Genomic DNA, 26180 nt, shown 5'->3' with positions numbered 1-26180 from the left:
TTCATTTGTTTTCATTATACATATATCATTATCATCATAATAAGCTGATCGATTTAGGCTTTAGTAATTTACTAGAACCGAGAAAATGTCAGGGAAAACTAGGTTTTAGGCCTTGGAAAAACCTAGAAATGTCGTGAAATTTTTTTTCCCACAATTTTGTTGCCACCCTGTTACAATAAGACAGATATCCACAAGAGGTTTTATTCATTTTAAAATTTCACCCATCAAACTAATGATAAAATCAATTTCACCAAGCTACGTTTCGTGATTTCTTGACTTCAAGTTTAGCCACCGATCAATTCGGAATTGGGCGTTTTCGTAACTTTTCAAATTCGTATCTTCAACCCCGCCTCCTTAAAGCATCGCTTGAAGTGACTCTACGATTAGATTCGAGATTTTTCGAATCCCTAATGAAATGACGTCAAAAAAAAAAAAAAAAAAGAACAAAAAAAAAAGAAAGAAAATAACACATTCGTCAATATCGAATAAACAAATAACTTTTCTCCCCCAATTTATTCTGTTACAGTAGTTCGATTTTACCCTAATTACAGACATGCGCAAGTATTGCAAATAACAATGCGGTAGTAACAGGCAGTGACTGACTGACTGACTGACAGACTGATTCTAGACTATAAAATTATACGAAACAGCATCGAATTAGATGCCGATAGACTCCTCGGCTCGTCGCGTGCGTCTTGTTCTTTATCCGTATTGAAATACAACGATTAATAAATACCCCGCGTGTGTGTTTCACAGTCTTGTTACAAATACGCCATCCTGCAACAGCACAGGCAGATCGGCACACAAGAAACAGTCTTTATATCATATTATATTATATATTACATATACTTACTACGATGCTTGGGTCGCTATCATGGCGAACCAACGTTGGTTGTGTGGTAGTAGTAGTAGTAGTAGTAGTAGAGGTGGTGGTGGTGGTGGTGGTGGTGGTGGTGGTGGGCAAAGCCAAGCCAGACCCACGATCAGACCAGAGTACCAGAGAGCTAGTCGGTTACTCATAGTCACGCTATACCTTCACTCGTTTCCCTTCGGAGGAGTCACTCACTCGGGAAACTCAGTCATTGGCTTATTGTTAGAGAGAGAGAGAGAGAGAGAGAGAGAGAGAGAGAGAGAGAGAGAGACATTCAGTCAGTCAGTTAGTCAGTTAGTCAGTTAGTCAGTTAGTCAGTCAGTCAGTCAGTCAGTCAGTCAGTCAGTCAGTCGGTGAACTTCTGTTGCAGCAGCTAGCAGGACGGAGTTGCCATCGCAGCGTCTCCTCCACATGTGGACATCTCCGTCCCAGCTTAGGATTGGCCGAGCACCCAGAAAAAAGATCAACCTGCATCCTTAGTACTTGTTACCAAGGATTAAACAACCGCGATGGACAACCCCGACAAACGGACACCGGGGACCAAGCGCAAGTTGTCGTTTCTTGGATTTGGCAAACGAAGTTCGGTGAGTTGCTTTTTTTTTTTATTTTTTTTTTTTTTTCGTTTTTGTTTTTGATAATATTATACATACCTGCACTGCTGGGCAAATTTAACTAAACATCGTGATCCAGCAGGTCTAAACTTTATTTTTTTTGTTATTTGTTACATTTATGTTAGTGCGTGATTGTGAAACACATTATTGTAATATCAAGATTTAATTGGTCGTTCCCCTCCCTCCCCCACGCCCCTTTTTTTAAATTTTTTTCTTAGCGATACATTAAAAATCAATCCAAAAATTTTATTCGACTTGCTGGGACATTTTCTTTTTAACCTTGTATACTTAGCTTATTATACGCTATTTGTTTTAATAGAGATTCAAGTGAGTTACGGTTTTCAACGTCACGAAACAAATGAAGGATGAAAATTATTATTTTTCTATTTTACAATCACTTTTAAGGAGTTAGTTTTTTGGTTTTTTTTTTCCTTTCTTTTTTGAAAAGCATACCCAAGTTTATGCTTCAAAACATTTCAAAATCGTCCAAATTTTCACTTTCTTTACTCGAATAAAGGCATTTCGAGTCAATATTTTCGTTTTAAAGCAAACGGGTTAGTGTTACCGTTGCTTATCGAATTTACGTGTAAGCCGAAATCCTAAAAAAAAAAAACCTGCTAGAGAGATCAAAGGTTTTTACTTTTTTCTTCTCCTGCGTAATATAGATATATGGACTTTCACTACGTTTCGATATTATATTATTTATATATATATATATATATACATATATGTATGAGAAATAGATTTTCGCGCGTCTTTGAAAATTTTATATCGCTAACCTTATAGTTTCGCAACTTTCTTATCGTACCCATTTTTTTTTTACCCCCTCTCTTCCCCCTGAACTCTCCGTTCTTTAGTAGAATTCTTTGCCCCCCCTCCCCCCCCCCCGTCTCATGCGATAATTTATCATCGTCAAAATTTTGCGCAACGTATAAGGTATTGAAGTGAAATTATCGGATAAATTATCCTGCGAGGTTCGTTTTTTTTTTTTTTTTTTATGTCTACTTCTTTTTATCTCTAATCTTTTTCTACTCTCTTCACTTGTATACGCGTGTATATATGATAAAATAGAAAACGCAGTAATACTCGTATTTTTTGCTCGAGAATTTTGTCGTAATATCGAACTTTTGTGTAGAATATATAATATATTTGTGTGTATATATTTATGTGTATGTGTGTGTGTGTGTGCAAGCAAGTAAGTAAGTAAGTAAGTAAGTAAGTAAGTAGGTATAAACGGTTTGCGGAACGGTTTATTGGAGAGTTTATGCTGTTGACGATACAAATCCGAATTTAACGAGTTCGCGTGCCGCACGATGCTTCTTCTTGAAAGTATTATGCACGAGCAGTAACCTACGTATAGGTATATATGTATATATATATATATATATGTATGTATGAAGTGAATATATGTATACGCAGATAAGAATTAAAGCGAGAAATTTTTTTATTTTATATATATATATGTATGTATGTATATATTTTTTGTATAATATATAAATTATTCGTTGTGCTCGTGTGTGCGGCGTAATTTAATAATTATTGCAAGAGCGTCGGGGTATGAAATTTTCTCTTTGTATAAAATACAAATTGTCTCTTTGTATAAAATACGGAGAAGAAAAAGAAGAAGAAGAAGAAGAAGTTGAAGTAATTGTAAGAAATAACTCGCTGAAACTCGTACATATACATATATGTATTATACATATATAGATATGATATATCTGCCTGTATTATACGCTTTTTCTTTGTTTATATATTGTTATATATATATATATATATATATATATATATATTCTCCGATTATATTGAGCGCGATACATTTGACCGACTAACGATTTTAATTACCCGAAAAATTTTTACACCATGGTTCAAATAACACTTGTGCGTGTGTGTATATACATATATATGTGTATAATGTAAGAATTACTCAAGAATCAACTATAACTCTGATCAGTATCGGGGTTTTGTTTTTGCACTTATAATTAATTATTTCGTACGCGATATTATTTAAGATGCATAAGCTATAATATAACAAAAAAAAAAAATTTTCACAAATAACTTACTAATTATTGTCATCAATCAAAGAGTTTATCGTTGATAACATTAAATTTTCTTACATCATATGCTTCTGCAGGATTATTGAAAAAAGTTGAGAAAAATTTTTCTTCTCAAAATTCATATATCTCATATATCATATGAATTAATTACCGTTGGAAAAAAAAAAAAAAAAAAAAAAAAAAAAAGAAGAAGAAGAAAACAATTAAACTCCGCGTGAATTATAAGATCGTGGCAGTATGGAAAAAAATCTATATACGATATATAATTCTTCGTCGTTATTTTTATATTCGAATTGAAAGAACCAAAAAAAAAAAAAAAAAAAAAACAAAAAAAAAAGAAGAGAAGAAAAAGAAGGGGGGAAAAAAACTGTAACCCAAAGTTTGTTGTACCCGCACAATTTGTGTAACTTATAATAATGTATGTGGATGAATATAACTGTAATATTCAACATGTATAAATAATAAAGGCGGTTAAAGGGGAACAAGGACAATTAGGAGTAGCTGAACATGTATATTATATATATATATCTATATGCATATATATATATATACATGGCACTGTTTGTCTTATGATCCGAACGATCGAGAGATCGAGAGAGAAAAATCTCTCAAACGCGACGTGAGTGTAATAACGTGCGCACGTATTGGGTTAAGGCTCTGACGTTTGCCCTTGATCGTATTTTTTGCAAAATTTTAAAAGCCGTTTTTCTATACCGTTCTCGTTTTCTCATTCGGTCACGAGGGGGCCGTATACAATAATGATAACTATAACAACAACAATATCTATTGTCTTATATACACTATATTATTATGTATTTTTAACTTCTTAACTTCAATATATATATATATATCATACTGCAGAAGCGATTATATTTCTTGTATTATTTGCAAATTGTTGTGCGGTAAAATTTCAATCTGTTGTTAAGTGAAAAAGAGAGAAAAAAAATCAAAAGACAAAAACAAAAAAGTAAAGCCCGTCTTTACGAATGAAATTTTACCGACCAATTTTATCCTTTGAATGTTTCTTTTTTTCTGTTCTCGTTCCCATTTTTTATTTTTATTTTTGCTATCCGTGTCCATTTTCACATTTCATTCTACTTTTTATTCATGTGACGTTCATTGAATCGTTTTTAAATGCTGCAGGTAAATAAACTCTTTTTTGAATTTATAAAAGTCGCGTGTGCTTGTTTGTTTGTGTTTCGGTTGACCGGATACGACAACGAAAAGCTTATCATATTACAGCTACATCCAGGCTTAATTTATGTTTACTGTATACCAATAAACTTAATCGTATCAATAGAAAAAAAAAATTTATTCTTTTTTTTTTTTTCATACCGTAAGAAAGTTGAATGAAAATCAATATCCGATATGATAACGATCGTTACGTTGTCATGTGTGTTTAATAAATGAATGGAAAGTTATAAAATTCTATCTTTATTCCTGCAATGTATTACCTAATTTACATATAATTCTTGAATATAGATAAATGTAACGTTTATATAGTTAGAAAAAAAAAAAAAAAAAATTTGCGAATCAAGCGGCGGCTGTATTTTCGCTAATGTTATCACACATTAGCTATTGTTATCAGATAATTGTGTGTAACCGATCAATTATACCTAAATTATGGATTTCAATCACGAGTGTCAGGAAAATGAGGTGGAGGAAAAGGAGGAAGAGGAGGAGCAGAGGGTGAAACATTTTTTTGTCATTTTTTCTCACTTACTTTTATTACCAGTAACCAGTGTTGTTATATAATATAATGTAAAATTACTACACTTTGCCTGGCTAGTTACTAATTATTTTTCTACGATAATGCGTTTGTACGTATGTTCTTGGTTTTCGTGCCTATAATTCGGGAGCAAATGGAAAAAAAAAAAAAGAAAAATACATGTAGCAGCGGTGCAGATTAAGCTCCTATCTGTGTATCGACGACTGATAAGGTCAGTGATGTTACTCGGAGCTAAGGAATTTCCTACCCCCCTTGCCCCCCTCCCCCCCCCCCCCCTCCTTTTTTTCTTATCTCTGCACAGGTAGCATATCTTCTTCTTCTTCTTTTTTTTTTTTTTTTTTTTGGTGTTTTTATTCCATCAAGAAATGTCGAAGTATTTATTAAGTCGGAGATGATAAACTGACTAGTAAAATCAAAAGAAACCCCGAAATAATCATATGGGAATTGGGTTTCAGTGAAATCGTTTGGATTTTTTATGTACACACGTCCTGGATCTCGGCATTCTGGGGGAAAAAAAAAAAAAAAAAACTATGAATAGTTTGGGCGTTAGCTATAGAAAAATGTTAATTATTTATTCGCGCTATTCGTTTGTGCAAGAAAAATTAAAGAACAAATAGTTTTTTTTTTTTTATGAGTAAAACTTGGGCAGGTAAACGGACGTGGCCACCTTTAAAGACGACGTTCATTGACGGGACCTGGTGCAAATGAATGTTTTTAGTTTTTCGATTGGAAAAATCGACGTTGGAAGATATTGAAAACGTCACCGCGTTTCAAACAAAACCTCCGTCAATTTATTTTTGTTACTTTTTCTTTTTCTTTTTATTTTATTTATTTTTTTTTTATTTACACTCGTAACATTTTTTTGGAATGCCAAGACGTACAACATTATGTAAAAGAAAAAAATTCAGACTATTACACTGAAAACAATTTTCCGCAAGATCATTGCGGTGTTCTTTCTTTGTTGGGTTAGCTAGAAAATTTTTGTAAAATTGACGTCGTAATGGTTCAAATATCGTTGAAATGTCATTTCTCGGGTGTTTTTTTTTTTTTTTTTTTCTTTTCTTTTCTTTTCTTTTCTTTTCTTCCTCCTCCTAACCAGAAAACCACACTTTTCGCTGACGGTGCCAAATACTGAAAATAGATTTGAAGACTGCATAGCCAACGTATATCTATACAATTAGTAACTTTGTTTTGGTTTAGCAATTTTTTCATCTTTTCTTCTTTCTTTCTTTCTATATTTTCGAATATAATTATCTTTATATAATTACTGTACAGTTGCGTTGTCCTAATTTCATCGTTAATATACTTACTTTTGAGACACAGCTGTTATTAGTCGCTTTGTCATTTACTCTCTGCCCTACCTAATATTCTCTTTTTAATTATTCGTTTTACGCAATTTAGCTTATACACAAAGTGTGTCAAGTATGTATATGTATACTATTGTAAATTTTATACACATACATACATACATCCATAATAATATCATGTTCATGTACAAGATGAAAAAAAAAAAAAAAAAAAAAAAAAAAAAATGACGCTTATGTTCGACGTATGGAACTTAGAGAATTTTAGGAATTTTCGTATTTACGGTTGGTGTAGACTAGATTCGATTGTATTAGATTACAGTCATCACGAGAATCCAATTCTATATACATTGTTTCTTTTTTTTTTTTTTCTTTTTGTTTCTTAATTAACACTAAAGCAGACTTGACAAGAGAAACTTGACAAAAAGGCGACAATTATTATTGTTATTGCTCTTCTTGTTGTTGTTGTTGTTGTTGTTGTTGTTATTATTATTATTATTATTATTATTATTATTATTATACGTGTCAGCTGCAATTTTCTCAGAATATATTAATATGTGTATCGTATTGCGTCAGGGTATAGTAAGACAGCATGTGCGTTTATTGTACATATTGTAATATGTATATATATATATATATATATATATATATATATATATATATATATATATATGTATAATACGTGTTGCGACGATTTTATTAAAAATTTGTGTAAGGAGTTAAACGATGGTTGACACCAAGCGGCCAGCGATGTGGCCGCCAACCAACAATCAGGCCGTTCAACACTGTATCTCGTCGAGGTCGTTTTATTTCCAATCGTACAACAAACGTGTAAATATACCACGACATCTTTTCGATCAAGTGACGTCCGAGTTTTTCTTTTTTTGTCCTTTTTTTCGCCCCCCCCCCCCCCCCCCCCCCCGGCACCTGAAATTTGAAAGAAAAAGAAGAAAGAAACTAGAGCGAAAAATTGCTGCATGCTGGTTTTTGTTCTTTATTTTACTTCTTTTCTATTTTTGATCCTCCTGTTGATGAACTATATGTTTGCATACGTTATATGGATACAGTTTACGTGATAATTTTTAGGACGATGAATAAATATTTCATAATTGCGGACCCTGATGGTGGAGGCGTCACAAGTTGGTACAGAAAATTCTCGAGCATTGCGTGATGGTGATGTGTACACCAAGTAATTCGTAATGTCGAATTCGGCTATGCCGTACATGATGTATGTTGTATATATATACGTATGTTATATATATATATATATATGTTGGTGTTGTTATTGTTTCTTCGGTATGTTGAAAAATACCGCAGTTTATGAAACAAAAAATTCCCCATTGTAAAATCATCATCGGTATTACCTATTTAATTGACATGAATAGATGGTGTAATATGTAAATATTACGAAGATAAAAGAGAGGAAAAAATGATGGTAGAAATAGTTTTTCCTTATTGAGAAAATTCCGTTTAATGAATGTATTGTATAATGTATATTTGTATTATTATTATATGAATGTACATAGAGTATATATATAACAAGTCTGTGTTATTGGGATTTGCGTCTAAGCTTACTTTTAATCACTCGCATTCCGCGGTATGAAATTAATTAACGTCTTTTATTGCGAATTTAATTTTATCGTACGATGAACGATTCGGTTGGATTCTATAGTTGTTGTAAATTACTGCAACATGTCGATGAGACACGTACATACATTTCTCTCCGCGTTAAGTGAAGGAAATTCCTCTAATTTGGCACTATTGACGATTTTTTATTTAAAATTTTTTCTTAATTTTTTTAAAATTTTTTGTCTTGTCAAAGTCGAACAGAAGCATGAGAATTGTAATTTTTATCGTTGTCAATTTTCCATATTTTTAAGTAGCAAATGAAATATTCAACGGTACCAAAGTTATATACAAAAAGTGTCGACAGCGATTTTGTAAAAATTCATAGTCTTTCAACTGTATTCCAAATGATCTATCGTAAAGTAAAATCGAGGGAATTAAAATTTTTTCGAAATTAATTTTCAACCCACTTACAACGATGTATCATTAATATCTATATAAACTATTGTTTGCAATTCTTCAGCGCATCTCTTACTTTCGTATTTATTCAACGAAGATGGCTTCGTGCCATCACTTAAATACGAATATACTGTGTATAATATAATAAATAACCTATTTAATATCCACAATCGACAGACCGATTGTCGGATTTTCGATAAAACCGTTTAACCTCTTAAAAATCCATCACTTCCTCTCTCTCTCTCTTGCGTAACCGTGCACGCGGATTGCCTTAGCGTCAGGCGACGTCGTCCATCACGCGCCTTCCATTCGTTCTCAGGTTCAAGGTCGCGGAACAGCGAGGCTCGTCGTGCTCGGCTGGTTGCCTGCTTCCCGGCGTTCGACGCGCTCGATCGATATGCTCTGACCTAGGCCTACCTTCACCCGCCTCACTCACAACACCAACTTATCCACGGTTATTCCGCCTATAGAATTACGCTGGCTAAGCGGCGCGGCGGAGGCTCGCCTCTCTCGTCTCCTCTCTTCTTCTCTTCTCTTCTCTTCTCTTCTCCTATGTGTATATCTATACGTGACCTGCCAACGCCCGTCCGTCGTTCTTTCTTCTTTACTTTCTATACTTTCTATATACGCCACTTGTTGCTGCATTCCGCGCGGTTAGAGTCGTCCAGTTGCTATTTTCACACCGAGATTCGCAGCATGCAACCTATTAATTGTTTTTTTTTTTTTTTTTTTTTTGTTATTGCATTTTTCAAACGAGTAAATGTTCGGCAAATTTTTTACTGAATGTAAACAATTACACATTTTTATGTGTATGTTAACTTTTACGCTGCCGGAAGATCAAAATACAGGCGCTGTGGAGCTATCTATCTAAACTTTGTACTCGCGGGTTTTTGAGCACGCTGATTACGAATCTTATCTTGAAATTTCGAAATTCAAGATGGCGGAGCGAAATCTGGAAAGTAATTCGATTTGGATGAAACTCGGGATTTCAGGGTTTTCGAAGTCACTGATCATGAGACTGCACTCGAAATTTTAAAATTCATAATGGTGGATCTAATATGGTTGCGTAGAGTGACTTGGAATTTTGGATTTTTGTTCGCCGTATTGGATCCGTCATCTTGAATTTCGAAAATTTGATTCCAGATTCATTATCATGCAGCGACCCCAAAAACCTCGTATCCAGATCTTATGTAAAACTATAACTTTTGAATTTTCCAAACTTAGAACTGATTAGATTTTAGCTTTGATCGGTCTATTACTTTTTTCATTATTTAAATAACATAATTCCAACAAATAAAATAATAATAATATTAATAAATTCGAATGAAAATTGGTATCGTAAGACTTTTTGGGTCGCTGATCACGAATCTGAGGTTAGACTTAAAAAATTTGTGATGGTTGATCCATTATAGTGGTTCAATATAAAAAAAATTGACACATTTTAATGTAACATGATACCCGAGGGCTTCTAAATCGTTCATATCACGAATCTTAATTTGCAGTTCGAAATTCGTATTGGATATTAGTATTGTACGTTTTCTGTGAAATTGGAATCTGGAGCGTAAAAAGCCGCTTCTTTCGTTCCGATGACAGCAATTTACTTATTTCTTCTTTCTTTATCTCATCCACATAAATTATATACCATACATTATTAAAAAATGTGGAGCGACCTCTTAAAAATAATTTTTTTGTACTGTCCTTTGGAGTGGCCTCTTAAAACATCAAAAACTAACATTTTCTCACACGAGACTCAAGAAAAAAAAAATTGTCCATTTTTCTGCGACACCCTAACGTTACACCTATATTATTTGAATATCAATTGAGAGAAAAAGAAGCCGAATGAAAAGGATCAGCGTGACGAACAACATGTTTATCTAATCCTTGGAAATTCCGCAAGAGATCTTTTATTACTTTACCTTGTTAAACGAAAAAAAAACAAGAAAAAAAAAAAAAAATGTATTCATTACACGCCGCAACGTTTTGTTACATTAATTTGTGTAAAGAATTCTATAACCGTGAACTTGGGAGTGACGCTGTGTAAACGGTCCCGGATAGGATATTTAATGTTTCCTTTCGGCGTAACAACAAACGAGGCATTTCAAGTGGCGTTCGATAACGCGGCGGGCCTCCGGAGACACGGTTTCCTGGGTCAGGGCCAAGCGTCCCGGGACATTGCGGCATCGGCAGAGAGCTAAAAACCTGTCGCAGCTTTTCGATTCTCCACCGCCGGAGAAGCTGAATCCGAAAAGAATTTTTTAGTTTTCATATTTTTCCCCCTTATAAATTCCGAAACGCGTTTTTTTTTTTTTTTTTATTTCTGCTTATTATTGGAATTGTTGTTCTTATTTTTGTCACGTTTTTTTTTTTTTTTTTTTTCAGATTTATTTGTTTTTTTAGTCCAGTTAATCGAGTGTTGTTCAATCACATTTTCTGCGAAAATTGAAAATTTGAATTTCAGATCACCGAGACTTTATCGGGCTTTTAGGCGATTAGGAAATATTTTCATGAGATTTTCTGTCTTGAATGTGATATTGAAGGTAGATTATATATGCGTGTAACAAATAGAAGAAAAATAAACGAATAAACAATATTCAAAGCAAATAGTTTTCTTATTGTGCGTAGTTTTAAAGAATTTCAAACAATTTGATTACAAAGTTACGATATTACGATGTTTTTTCTATTTAAAATCAATAACAAAAATAACAACAACAATTGCATTATTACAAAAAAAATATTAGAATCGGTTGAAAAAATATCTCAAAGCTTGATCATTTTGAATTCTTTTCAATTATTGAACGTTATTTCAAATTGTTTTTTATATGTTTTACCTCGTGTTATTGAAATATCAGAGAAAAACCTGGGAAAACGATAAAAGTAAAAAAAAAAAAATTTCGCTCATAAAACTGGAATTTATCTCCTCGGTTGAAATGAACATTTTTTTTATATCGCTTTGGAATAAATCGAGCTACAGTAGATGAATTACGTTAATTGGAAAAAATAAAAGAAATGAAAAGTAAAAGTATTGCATGATCGTAAATTATTGAAAAATTTCTAATTTCCGGTTGGCGGGTAATTACGCAATACAAATATACATATATGTCATCTGAAATCGTTAGGGATTTTCAAATTAGGTACAATTCAATCGCTTATACATATACGTACCAACTCTGACAAGCTTGCTCAATATACTCACACACACACACACACACACATCTCAATCGAATGATCGCAATAATATACAAAGAAGGATGAACCTGTTTGATAAGCGATCACTAATATCAGGGCAAATAAGATTCCTGACGATTTTTTCAAAGGATTTCCATTTGACTCCCCCCTAAACTGCGATTCATCCCTATCATCGGTCAGCTTTTCTCTCCCCACGTTTCATTACCCGCAGAGAGAGAGAGAAATAGAGAGAGAGAGAGAGAGGGAAGAGAGGAATGAAATGAAGGGGGTACAGCACAGCATCCCCTCTACCCTCTCCCCTCCCCTCCCCCGTGGGAGAATGTTGGGGGTTGTTATCGACCCGGCAGCTGGTGACGCGACTCGCCGACTCTCGGGGAGCGACGAAGGAACTCCGGAGGCAGCGGAAGCTCATTTCAGCCCGGGATGCCATGCCCGAGGCTGGCGGCAGTTCCTCCGGGAAGTCCTTCCTTCAGAGGGCTGGCGGCAAGGTCCTACGCTGGCTTCGACGCTCCCTTCGGACGCCCCAGGTCCGGTATATAGAAAAAAACGGCACCGTTTTTCTGGCGAAAAATTTTATAAGAAAGAAAGAAAGAAGAAAAAGAAAAGGAAAAAAGAAAAAACTAAACTAAACGAAACTATATCGATGCCCGTTGATTTAACAAAAAAAAAAAAAAAACCGAGGCTGGCTGTCCAGTGCGGCGTGTGTAGAAAAAGTTTTTAAACATGTGACGTGATCGGTTATAAGCTACGGGATTTGATTTTTTTTTCTTCGTGGTTTTTTTTTTTTTTTTTTTTTTTTTTTGGGTTGTTTTTTTAACGTTACTTTTCATCATCGTTTAATCGATAATTATATACGCATTCGTGTAATTGAAGAGTGTGTTTTAGTGTTCGAGAAATTTCTGCTGGATTTCAGACGTAACGCGAGGAGTTTTTTTTTTGCTCCGAAAATTTTCTGTGTAATTTATAAAATGTAAATTATCATGCAATCTATTACTTATATATTTAATTTCAGTTTTGAGTTTGGTAATATTTGTTGTAAAAAAAAATTTCTTTTTATTTATATTATTCCACATGTTGCTTTATTTGTAACCGTGGTTTAATCAAGGGGTGTTTTACTTGAGGAATCAGAAAAATCATTTCGTCATCTCTCCGAAATCACTATGAAATTAGTAATATAATAAAGTAAAATTCTACACATTAATGATCATCGGTATAATTGTAATGAAAAATCGCAATTTAGATTTGTAGAAAATTCTGTTTGTAATCTTATAGGAAGTTATGGGAAATTGTGCGAGAATTAATCATCTGATCGAAGTCAAAATTATTTGTCAAGTAATCTCTCGTAATCACTTCTACGTAATACGTAAATAATCATAAATTATGTTATGATTGTGTTACTTTTTTCTCCAGCGAAACATTTCTTGTACCAAATCGGTATTCACAACATCTTTCAACAATAACTTATTTTTTCATAATTATTCATCAAACTTGTTATCTAAAACTTTTTTCTGCAATATAATTGTTGTTATACGTACAAGTAATTTTTGTGCGATCAGGTTTTTATTATTATTGTTATTATTGTTGTTAATATTGTTATTATTCTACCGAATACAGGGGATTATACCTTAGAATTATACTGTCAGTGATGTGTTGTTTAGTTGGAAATTTGCATAGCAGAGTTTAAATCTTGAAAATTTGTTTTCCATGTATTGATCAGCGATGTATGTCGTAGGTACCGGCTTATGGTCGTTCCTAATTTCAGTTTCCCCTTTTTTTTATTTTACCGACACTTTTTTGATAGATGATTAATAAATTTTTGGTGATACGATCTTTGGAATTGTTTTAAAATTTATTTTATAGGTACTACGAGTGTAGCAGAACGAATGTAAAATTTAAGAGAAAAAAATTGAAGAATTGTTTTAATTTAGGAAAAAACTTTGGCTTGGAATTGTATTGCTGTATTGATTGTTAGTTAGTTTGTTTGTTTGTTGAGAATTTGTCGCCACGTGGTGTAAGTCTTGCGGTTGTAAGTAATAATTGTGAAGATAAAACTGAAGGAGAAGAAAAAGGAAGAAGAACAGAAAAGCAAATAAGCTTTTTATACGCGTGTGTGTGTCTATATATACATATACGTGTATATATATAAATATTACACATGTAGAAGCAATAATAATACATCTTTACTGCTTAACGATCTAAAAATAAAACAGATGAACATCTACAGACGTAAGAATCCATTCGTTCATCTCCGATGTAGGTAAATTTATTTAATGATGATGAGGAGGCGACGATAAATACGATAATGATTATGATGATTTGAAACATAACATCCAACAGCTGTTATAATGCTCGTGAAAATAACTGCGAACGATAATTTTCCCGCCAATTCTTTATGCCGCTCGATCTATCTTCGTACGTATAAGAACCTGTGATCTATATGATATATATATACAATATTTGCCCATTCATTGGTTAGTGGAAATAGATTGATTTGGGTAAATCATCGAATGAAAATCTTGGATCATTCGAAATTTCGATGTTTCAGTTTTTGAAATTTTTCAAATTTTGTAATTTCAGAATTTTTTTGTTTTCGAAACTTTGATGTTTTAGAAAAAAATTCGATTTATTTACGTTAAGTTTCGACACGAAAAAATTCTGAACTTTGGACTCTTGCAATTTTTCAAATTCGAAACTTCAACACCGTTCAAGTCATTTTAACAAAAACTACGCGCGTGTAATTAATTACTAATTTTATTAAATTTCTCTTTACGATTTATCAGATCGACGGGCATGGCACGGAAACGGGACCGGAACTCGACGAGGAGATGGAGAAGGTCTTCGCAATGGATATGGGGGAGAAGTTCAACGTTTCACGGCTTGGATCTCCCTCGGAGTCTGCAGGATCGGATCGAGAACGAGGGGCGCCGCCTCGATACGGAGAACGTGACTTTAATCGTAAGTTTTTTTTTTTTTCTTATCACAGTCTATTTTTCACTTTTGTACAAATATTCAAGATAAGTATAAACAGAAATCTTAAAATTTTCTGCACGTCTGTTTAGGCACGATTTATATCGTTATACGTGACACAACATTGAAAGGTTGATTGAATCATAAATTGATAATTTTCAAAATGTCAAATAATGTTGAAATTAATGCGATTTCATTCATCCGCAATTTTATTACAACATGACGAATTTAAAAAGGGGTCATTAAAAATCTAGAATTTTCTGGGAAATTTTAATTTGCTCATGGAAAAAACTGAAAATGTCACTTTTCTCCCATGGGAATAAGATGTGATTTTTCGAGGTAATATGCTGACTTTTTTTCATCGAGAAAAGAAATTGGCTCGAACTGACTTTTTTTTTTTACCTTATATTTTTCATCAATTCAAATTGAATTTTTACCGAATATAGAGTTAAATAAGCTGAACAATTTAGGCTTTAGTAAGTTACTAGAACTGGGAAAATCTCAGGGAAAACTAAGTTTCAGGTCCTGGAAAAACCTGGAAATGTCGTGAAATTTTTTTCCCAAAAATTTGTGGACACCCTGAAAATGGATTTTCAATATTTTTCAACAGTTAATTTAACATCTTCACTTATCGATCGTTATCGAGATCGGTTCAATGTTGGAATGTTCAATGTTCTGTAAAAGTCATCTCAAGATAAGGATTTAAAGGGGAAAAAAAAAAAAAAAAAACCTCAATTTGGAGCGTTATTAAGAAATTTATGACCAAAAAGCAAATCAACAAGTAATCAGAAAAATCACAAAATTCGTCAGAAAGGCTCTTTTGAGGGGTATTAAAAAATGTTTGAAAAATTGAGCAGATCAAAAGCCAAAATTTTTCAACCCGTCCAAATTGGCGTGGAAGACTCCATATAAACAGATATCAAAGCTTTCGTTTATGATTTCGGTATTACGTGTATTTCTGTGTTTTTTTTTTTTTTCACAAAAACGTTAGCTACCTACGAAAATCTAATAATTTGGTGAATAGTCAAAACGCACGAGCATCCCTTAAGTAAATTGACAAACAGCTTCTTTTTTTTTTTTTTTTTTTTTTCCTTTCTCGCTGGCAAAATCAACCTCTTTAAGGAAAACCCGAATTGATTTACCGAGTAATTTCGTTCGCAAATTGAATTGGATTTCTTATGTCTACCTCACGTAGAAGATCGTGGGTGGTATTACTATTTCTACTACTTCTACTACTGCTGCTCCTATTACTGATTTACTATTCTATTGGCTGGCTCTGAAAGAGGGCGAATTCGAGACCCGGGGAGAGAAATAATCGTTCTTATTAGGTACGTTAGACTCGAGGTTTTCAATCTCGTCTTTCTCGCAGGAGAAATGAACACGCATTTATTTTACTCTCACTGCAAACCACGTTGCGTTCTTGTCTCTTTCATTGTCAGTCAATACTCCTACGCATTTACTTACTATTATTATTGTTGTTGTTGTTGTTGTTGTACCTAATATTCTAGACATGAAGAAAATACGCGAAAATTTATTTAAAACAATGAAAAAAAAAAAAAAACTTTCAAACAAATAAAATAAATCAAGATACGAACGTTTTTTCAGTGTCGAATTATACATATAAAGTCTATGTCCAATTTATATTGCATTCTGTTGCTGATCCGTGTTGTGTGCAGTAAATCGATTTTTATTCTAAACATTTATTACGAGAGTCCTGCAGCGTTTTTTATATTTATAATTCATTGTATATATACACACTACACGTGCGATGTATGGATTAATATTATTTGAGGTAAGAGAAACGGCAAAGGCGTCTCGTCATTGCATTTAAACGTCTTCAATCGGTGACCATTATTTCCATATAATATCATGACGTCGCATATTTATTCGATTGTTATTCGATTATTATACGACGATTATTATCGTATTAGTGTTAATGGCTTTTTCATTTTTTTTTTTTCTACATTCATTTTCGTTGCATCGTTGCCCCCCCCCCCCCTCCCCCCTTTTTCTTGTCTTCGCATCGCTGCATTTGTTTTCGTTAAAAAAAAAAAAAAAAAAAAAAAAAAAAAAGAAACAGGAAAAATCGATTATTTTATACTGTAAAGTGGGTGGATCTTTAGAATAGTTATAATAACAGCAGTTCGTTTGTATTGTTATTAGAGTGAGAGAAAGAGAGAATGAGAAATTTGTGGGACGATAAATTCTTTACGTGTCACATGAAGATGCGATACATAATACATATATTTTGTAAAAGTTGACGATTTTGAAAGTATGATGATAAATCACTGTGGCAAAGAACAAGGAAGAAAAGATCCAACTTTCTATCATGAACTTTGTTTTCTTTTTTTCTTTTATCGTTGACTATTATTTTCAGCGAGTTTTACTTTTTGACATCTACTTATTCGTTTGTATTCTTTCCTTTTATGGTAGAAAATTATGTATATAAGTCACAATCAGATTGGTTTGACTGTATATATTTTTCTGCGTGTAAAAAACTTTTGATCCTGTAAAAAAGTTTTCAGATAAATCGCAGTTTGGAAAAGAAGAATGAATTTTGCAAATCAATCTGTAATTGTAATTGTAAAAGCATTTATGCAGTTCTGAATATTACGATTATTTAAAAATGTCAAAGTGAAGAAAAAATTTAGAGGCTGGAAAGAGGCTGAAATTTCTCAATCGATATTCAATTTTCACTTATTTTTTTATTATTTCTTTCTTCATTATTTCACAATAATACGATCATCGAGTATGATAACGATTTTATTTACTGTCAGCTTTTTTTTTTTTTAATTCTTATTCAAATTATCTGACAAAATTTACAATAACAATATGTCAAATTAAGTTTCACTTGTACAATAATTTTTTTATTACAGTACAATACAACGTTTAATCGTATTTTTCTTCATCTTTCCAGAACACCGGAAACGTAGTTACCCTCATCCGCACATGCCATTGAAAAGTCTTCACTCTAGGTCAATGAGGCGGCATCTTTCACCGTGAGTATATTATTATTATTATTATTATTATTGTTGTTGTTATTTTCTAGAAGCAATTTTCACGCGCAATTTTTATTTAAAACAATTTGCCAATCTTAACTCAAAATATAGTTATTTTTCTCTCTCTCTCTCTCTCTCTTTCTCATAAATAAAATTTCATAAGAAATTTAGTTTTTAGATTTTTCCCTGCGAAAATTGTTTAACGTCGAAAGTCCAATCCAAAGAAACAAAAACAGCCACAACGTCGAAAAATTTGATATCTTGCTAATATTTTTTTACTGTCACTATTTTATTCCTTATCTGCACCGTTTCCAAAGGGCACGCGTCGATCAGAACGAAATCATGATTGATATTTATCTCGTGCTCGATGATAATCCACGCGAATAACCGTTTAGACAGATGGATCTGTTACTTATATATTGCATATGTGTATATATACAATATATATACAATATACGTTGATATATGTAATTATAAAACGCTGACCAAAGATATCGATCTTTGAAGTATAACGAAGGACCTTAATGTGTCACTTATGTGTACCCGAAGGTCTATAATAATATAATACGCCGTCGATACAACAACGATAACTTTATTATGGCTTTAATCGTAGCCGCAAAGATAATAATTTCTCGATAATATCCGGGTGCAATTTTTTATTAAGTAACTCTCCTCGTAGCGTCGAAGTTCATCGTCATCTGCACATCCAAATGTCCAATAAGCACCAAGCATGTAACATATTTCAATAATGAGGGGGGAAAAAGAGGATAATAATTTACTTTTCTGGCAAATATAAAAATATATATATATACATATATCTTGGATACATATCGCATGCATGAAACTAAACCGTGTAACATATGGAAAAACCAAGTTTTCTTCTGAATTTTCGTTCAAATCAACGTATAAATGGTACTGCATGAGGTTTTTTTTTTTTTTTTTTTTTCTTTCCTTATGACAGTTTGAAAGAAACGAGATTTTTTTTCTTAAGTTGTTACTGTTTGATTTAGAAAAATGCTTTGGCAAAGTGTGTTTATATTGTTTTTGTTTTCTTAAAAGCTGTATTAAAAAAATTATAGAATCATTTGACTGCAGCTTTTTGTAAGTATATATTCGGTGAGTTATAAGATGTGAAAACTTTGTTTCGTTTTGAAAAGCTTATCGCTAAAGTACAACTGTAAAAGTTTTTTGAACAACGGTTTTAAACTTTGACTATATATGTATACATCGATGATAATTTCTCTTCGAGCTAAAATAATTTTCACTCGTTATCGTTGTTATTATCATTTTTATTATTATCATTTTTATACCACTAAAGTATAATAATTAACGACGAGTGTATAATTAATTCAATAATTTTTTACCCCCCCGGTCACTTATTTTATTGCAGCACGATGAAGTGATACCGACTTATACATGTTATAACTACAATTATACTAAATTAAATTGTTTTTCATCGAAGGAATTCTCCGGGGAAATGTCTGCAGAGCATTCTTCAGTATACGAGTCATACGCTATACATATACTATATGGGTATATTACATATACCGTTTATATAGGTATTACCGTGAAAAAAAAAAAATTAGAAATATAAGTATAATTTGGAGACACGCGGTTGTCACGAAGCACGCACGATATTATATCGTGAAAAAAAGATTAAAATATATATATATATATATATATTAGGGTGGCGCAAAAAAACCGACTATTTTTGTTTTTTGAGTCTCGTGTGACAAAATGTTAGTTTTTGATGTTTTAAGAGCCCACTCCAAAGCACAGCGAAAAAAAAAAATTTTAACAGGTCGCTCCAAATTTTAAAAAATGTAAAAAATCGTCAAAAAAATAAATTAAAAAAATTATATTTTCAGTATTTTGTTTGATTTTTAATTCATGTCGTGGTGCATTGTTATCGATTCTTTCTTACTAAATTAAAGAAAAAAAAAGTATGAAATTTTAATATCAATATTGAAAGGTCGCTCGAAAAGATCTAAAGAAATGCATAAAAAATTGAAAAAAAATTATTAGTGACCTTTCAAAATTCAAATTTTCAACTGATACTTTCGGAAACTTATTTTTTTTTTTTGTCTATAAAATTATACCGTAACGAGAAAAAAAAAATCTATTTTTGACGATTTCTGACGTTTTAAAAAATGTGGAATGACCTCTTGAAAATTTTCTTTTGAACTGTCCTTTGGAGTGGGTTCTTATAGCGTACTTTTTTTTTTCTTTATGAAACTTTATGAAAGTTCAGCTATGTCGTTGTAAATTCAGTTAAGCTAACTTTCGTAAATTTTATTGTTTAATTTTTTTATATTATTATTATGTGGTTTCTTTACATTCAAATTTATGTATTCAAGGTGCACAACTTCTGGAGCTTTATTTTCGTCATAAAAGCTGCCGAAACTTGAGGGAATTTTACTTGAGAAACATTGTCGCCACCTTGATTATAATATCATGTATAATAAATCCTACGAATGAACAACGAGACCGACGAATAACGTCTGTGAAAAATTAACACCGTTATGTATATACATATACATAATATGTATATTGCGGGAAAATTAAAGACCGGAAATTAAATCTTCGCTTTGTTAGTCGTGTCGTGTCATCGCAACAACGCTTCGGATAAATTGTCTGTCTAATTTTACGATTATCATTCGATCAACCCAACGAAGGACAAAGGTAGAAATAAGGGAGGAAATATTTGTATAGTCTTATTTTAGATTTTTTCAACCCTTTTATTATTTATTTAACACCGAAAATATTTTAGAGAAAGTTTTTGTTTTAATTTTAAAACCACTTGGGTATCGAGAATCGAACGACTTATGCTAATAATTTTTCATTTTACACTAATCGTTGTGAACTTTTCATTGACGTGTAATTCGTAAATATTGTATATAACGCAATATCTTCAACCTTGAGCAACGACGAGACGATTGTAAATTATTGTAGTAATGCATCATGTATATAGAACACCTAACGGTGGTAGGTAGGTTCGATCGATAAGGGGATAAATTATTGTGTATAGTACGAAGAGACGTTTTATTTCTGCTTTAGTCAAACGTCAGATATCAAAAGAGGAAAGAAAAGCACTCGCTTTAATATTGAGATGCAAATTATTTTTCAATTATTAATGGAAACATTCTTACAATTCTGTAATAATTTGCCTCACAATGAGCTATGCTCCAGTCAAATATAGAATATTCTTGTTCGTACGATTATTGTATTTTTCATTTATTGTGTACATGACAAGAAACTGGATAAATAATGATTCTTGTCTGGAAAAGCTGGAATTCTCCGGAAATTTCGTTTTCACAAATAACTGGACACCCTGGCAGTGCTTTCTTCAATCTTCTGCTTTTATTTATTTGTAGGTTCAAAATATTGTCAATGTAATACGATATGGATATTTATTCTGTTCACGCAGTTCCTCCATCTTTCATTTTTTATCGTTAATACAAATATAATAGTTGATAATAAGTTTGAATCGTTGTCGAAGGCGTTGAAAAAGCTCGTCACCTTCAGGCTTTTTGTTGTTGTTGTTGTTGTTTTTCCTTCTTCTTCTTCTTCTTTTTCTTCTTTCTATATGTATACACATAACAAAGCGTCTGTAAAGCTTGTCTTTTGCAATATTGGGATAGAAGTCGAGATTACGTTGAAACGTGAACCTTAAAACGTCCAAACTTTCGACGCTTGTTTCCAGGAGGGGTTGAAGTTTTTATATATAGAATATAAAGAACGTTTCAAGGAGCTCTTGGAAATATTTACGGAGGGATCGCGGTGATACTGACACGCCCCTCACTTCAGCATCGCAATATTATTCAGCATTTTTACTAAAATATTTATTAGATGTACAAATTTAGAAGAAACAAAATAATTTTCTTACGAAATCTTTTTATTCAGTGTACTCGAAGTTTTGGCGAAATTTTTTTTTTTAAACAAATTTTTGAAAAAATTGTGAAATTCGAAGGAATAATTCAGTTTCAAGAATGTTACCTCTCTACACGTATACAAGTTTTAAATAAATTATGAGTTTTTCGGGTCGCTGATTACGAATCTAGAGTCGGATTTTCAAAATTGAAGATCGCGGATCTAATATGGCGGAGAACAATTTCAAATTTGATCAAATCCGCAGAAAAAACTCTGTACAGGGATTTTTGAGGTCGCAGATTACAAATTTGAAAACAGATTTTGAAAATCCAGTATGGCGAATCCAATCAGCGATCCTTAAAACCACTGAAAATAGTCAGTGGAACAGATCCGCCATTTTGAATTCCTTAAATCTCATTTCAAACTCGTAATCAGAGACCGAAAAAACCACGGAACACTATCTCGTTATAAAAGTTGACTCAGCTCAATAATACGTGGCTCAAAAGGTCAAAAGACTCAATTTTTTCATCTTCTTTTTGGCTAATCGCTGCACGCAACTGGCAAACTATTTATCGTAATCTCTGGTATTGCAATTTGTTTTTTTTTTTTTATTTTCATAACGAGAATCCCAGGCGATAATGTCTCGTCGGGAAAACAATTCGGGAAACAAACAACATAGTTTTCAAATTAAACCGAATCACTCGTGCTGCTTGTATACATAACGACGGTTATTTTTAATCGTTGTGTTTTCATATCTTCTTCTGCTTCGCTGTTTTTATAGATATACGTAATAAGACTCTATACGTGTAGAGTTATTACGTGAAAAATCAACTAGTATAAGCCTCTCTGTTCTTGTGTTAAATTTTCCGCCTTTTATTTTTCTTCTCACCTTGGCGACTCGACTCTCCAAGTGTCTTGGAACTTTCGTCTCGTCCGTCTGTCAACTGTTCCGTCAATCATTTGTATCCTTGATCAACCGTAGCTGCCTCTTCCATCTTGTGTTAATTTTTTTTTTAACTCGATTCCTTCCAGCTTTTCCCTCGCGCATCTCACCCGGCTGATTTTTGATGAACCAAAATACTCGATTGAACCGTTATTTTATAGGCAGAATATTTCGAATCGATCGACTTCAAAAATTGCTACTATAATTAGCCTCTAGAGTCAAACCAAATTTTCCAAATACAAGAAATAATGTAAGAAAAGAGAGTCGATCAAGATCACGTCAAAGTAACAAATGCATTTTTTATTCCCGTATCTCTGTTTTCAAGGGGGAAGAAAGAAAACAAGAAAAGTTATTCTATTATCACCCCGAAAATGAATAATCAAGTCTTCAAGATTCAGAGAATGAATCTCTGGATTTGATTAGTTCGGTAATTTTCGAGTTATTTGAACGACGAAAAGTAATTTAAAATGGCAAAAAAACTAGATAAAATGATTTCGATGATTCTGGTCTCAACCCACGCGGCTCTTATCTCAGAACTAACTGAGTGCCTTTCAGTTTAGATCAGTCTAACAGTTTTCTCCTTATTTCAATAAAAACAAACGAAAACCCGAAAAAGCAAACAAAAGTAAAAAAATAAAAATCGATTCATGATATCTCAAGAATAGATAAATGGATTCTGATGATTTAGGTTTTAATGGACGCGAACTTTCTCATCTTCGTGCATTTCAGCTTCGCGAGGTCTTATTGTTAGCAAATTATTCGAATAATATAATTTTATATGTATATTTATTTATTTATTTAAAGCCAGACAATACAAGGTTGAATATGAGAAATGTTCGATCATTAAATCCTACAGAGATCACTAAACACCTGTACATACGTTCCGGCGTGGAAAGAGCTCTTTTCAAAAATATATGGCTAAAAAATACATAAAAAAAATTCACATTATTTCCTTATATCAATAAGCCAATTTTCCAGTTTTTTTTTAAATAATATTCTTCCTGAACTTCAATGTTTTCAGATCATTATGAAATTTATTGAAGTACATCATACAGCATAATATTTCATGTAAATAATCAATCTAAAACGCATCCATTACACAACGAGATTAAAAAATTATTTCATTTCACGAACCAGGGAAGGATCCGTGACCGAACCTGGACCCGAGGAAGATCAATCCTTGAACGATCAGCCGATCTCGGCCGCCGGTAACGTAGAACAACCCGAGCAGGAAGAGCAGGAGGAGGAGGAGGAGGAAGTCGACGCGTTGATAAACGGCGGAAGTCAACATCAGCAGGGCGGCGAGGCTGTCGTCTTCCTGGGTATCGAGGGCGACGAACGGCCGATTCCTGACGACGGGGAAACCGTTTTGAGCAGCGAAAGCGAGGCGCCGATTTCCGAGAGGGCGGCATCGGGATACACCGAAAGTCCGGCACTCGGAAGTCCTCGAGTACAGTTTGAAAAGATTAGAGAGGAAGGCGCGGCCAGTCCGCAACCGGAAACGCCGCCCGGTGACGAGGAGCGGAAGCCTCGACGGCTCCACAAACACGACCACAAGTATATAACTCGCGACTATTTATCTTCGACAGTTTGTTTTTTCTCCCCCTCCTTTTTCATTCGTTGAATGTTTCTGTTGTGTAACGCGATGCTGCGAAACGTGCGGTGCAGCGTCTTTCTCACATTTTTTATAACGTCCATTTCGGTTCACAGAATCCTATTTTTGACGCAGCGAAATGTCAACTTTCAAATATATATATATACATATTTTTTTTTTCAATGATTGGCTAACTCTTGAACCGAGAAGTTTTTGATATTCGGACGTTTTTCTGGTTGTAATTTAACTAAATATATGTGGTTATTTTTTTATAATTTCTTTGAATCTCAACGGTTATCGCATGTTATATACCCTGTTGTTGAATTGTTGGAAAATGTGTGAAGACGGTAAATTTTTATAAAAATTTTCATCACTTATTCATATTATTGTAAAAATATTGTTTCTTTCTCTCGATAATAATAAGTATCCAAACGTCCGTGAATTAAAAGTAAAAAAAAATCTTGCAAATTTTTTTCACTCAAACCGAAGAAAAGGCTAGAATCTTGCACTAATTGTATTACGAAAAAATCAATCAGTAGAAAGAAGAATCGCTTTACAAATCGACAAAAAGTACATAAAAGAGTTTGACCATTTTCACGTCGACGAACAGGAACAATCATTGGACAAATTTTTACCACTAATTTAAAGTAGCCTCGGTATTTTAGATCCTTCATATATTTTTCCGATCTCGTTACCGCAATGCGGAAGTTCTTTCTTATTGAATTCCCGTCCATGCAAGTATCGGCGTGCAGTACGAAGCGTGTCTCTGAATTTTTCTCATCATTCGACGCAGGTAACTCAGGGGAAATGAACGAAATAAATAGGGGGTAATAAATAAATCTCCGCGGTTTCTGGCGCAGCCCCTAAGTATGTATGTATGTATGTACTATGTATACATGTATACAGTTAAATACCTTATACCTACTCATCCAACTAGATTATAGGTACAATACATACATACTTAGAACGAAACGTCGCGATTGGGACGGGATGGTGCCATGGCCTTCGGATATACCTACACAGCTATTATCTTCTTCGTTTTTTCTTCATTCATCACATATATATTCATATACATGTACTTATTTATTTTACGTATATAATACTACGTATATTTCTGTGTATATGTATATATGTATGTATATAGGTATATGTATAATTGGGTCGGGAATAATCGAGTCGTCGTGTCTTCTAAGCTCGTGCCAGCCAACGGCCAGGCAAGCTAGTTTAGGTATAGGCGTCTGCCACTTGCCATCAGCAATGCCCGTCTCGTACGAACGATCCCAGGATCGTATCGGTAACTTTCGACGGTATAATACGATAAAACATAATTAATCACGTTGTTGGTGTTTGTTGGAATTTTTTTGTTTTGTTGTTGTTTTTTTTATGTTTGTACCTCGTATTATTGTTGTGAAATAATCGGTCGCTGTAGACGTTTTGTTGTTACTTGTCAGTAACGTTAACGTGTATAACGTGTTCGAGTTGGAAGTTGTTTCGTTGTATCGTCGAAAGTCAGCGTACGTGTAGATAAAAGAGTCAAACCGCAGAAGGAAGTTGACGTGATTATAACTGTTATGTGATGCGATAAAGGGAAAAACTACGATTATAAGTTAATAGTGGGAAAAAAAGAAAGAAAAGTCAGAAGTTAAACCGATTGTTGACGATATATATATATATGTAAATCGATTGATGTTTTCACAATCCTAGATTTGAACTGTATTTTTTGTATTTTCTAAAATTTTTCAATATTATCGTATAGAAAATATGTGGGGTGATAATCTTTATTTATTCATTTATTATATCAAGTTGCGTTATTTGTATAATTATTACCGAAGAGAAAAACGATATACATGTAAGCGAATTGAAAGAAACAGAATAATTCTTTTTTCTTATCTTGGTGGCAGGTCGTGAAACGGGTAGTTTAACGATGTGAACGGAAAAGGTTGAGCCCTCCGTCGTTTCTCAATGCCAGGGTTAAATTCTTCGTTAGCAAAATTGGCACGCATTCGACCTTGTCACGCGACGACGAC

General features: G+C 33.1%; 1 protein-coding gene across 7 annotated transcripts in view; it reads left to right on the top strand.

Annotated features, from left to right (window-relative positions):
• The window catches only part of LOC124404431 (anion exchange protein 2), a 56400-nt gene that overhangs the window by 22332 nt on the left and 7888 nt on the right, over positions 1-26180 (top strand). For 2 of the 7 annotated variants that reach the window (XM_046878545.1, XM_046878547.1), the window contains 4 exons: positions 1245-1455; positions 14561-14735; positions 17665-17746; positions 23697-24116. In XM_046878545.1, the coding sequence (XP_046734501.1) occupies positions 1381-1455; positions 14561-14735; positions 17665-17746; positions 23697-24116 (752 nt within the window). In that variant the 5' untranslated portion in view covers positions 1245-1380. Of the gene's footprint in view, positions 1-1241; positions 1456-12180; positions 12308-14560; positions 14736-17664; positions 17747-23696; positions 24117-25392; positions 25461-26180 lie in introns of those variants that run through there. The other 5 variants (XM_046878544.1, XM_046878546.1, XM_046878548.1 and 2 more) reach the window with 3 other exon arrangements.

The sequence above is a fragment of the Diprion similis genome, chromosome 3 (genome assembly GCF_021155765.1).
Source record: "Diprion similis isolate iyDipSimi1 chromosome 3, iyDipSimi1.1, whole genome shotgun sequence".
In the NCBI taxonomy this organism is placed as follows: Eukaryota; Metazoa; Arthropoda; class Insecta; order Hymenoptera; family Diprionidae; genus Diprion; species Diprion similis.
Note: the sequence above shows the minus strand (reverse complement) of the source record. Positions and strands in the feature narration are given on the sequence as shown.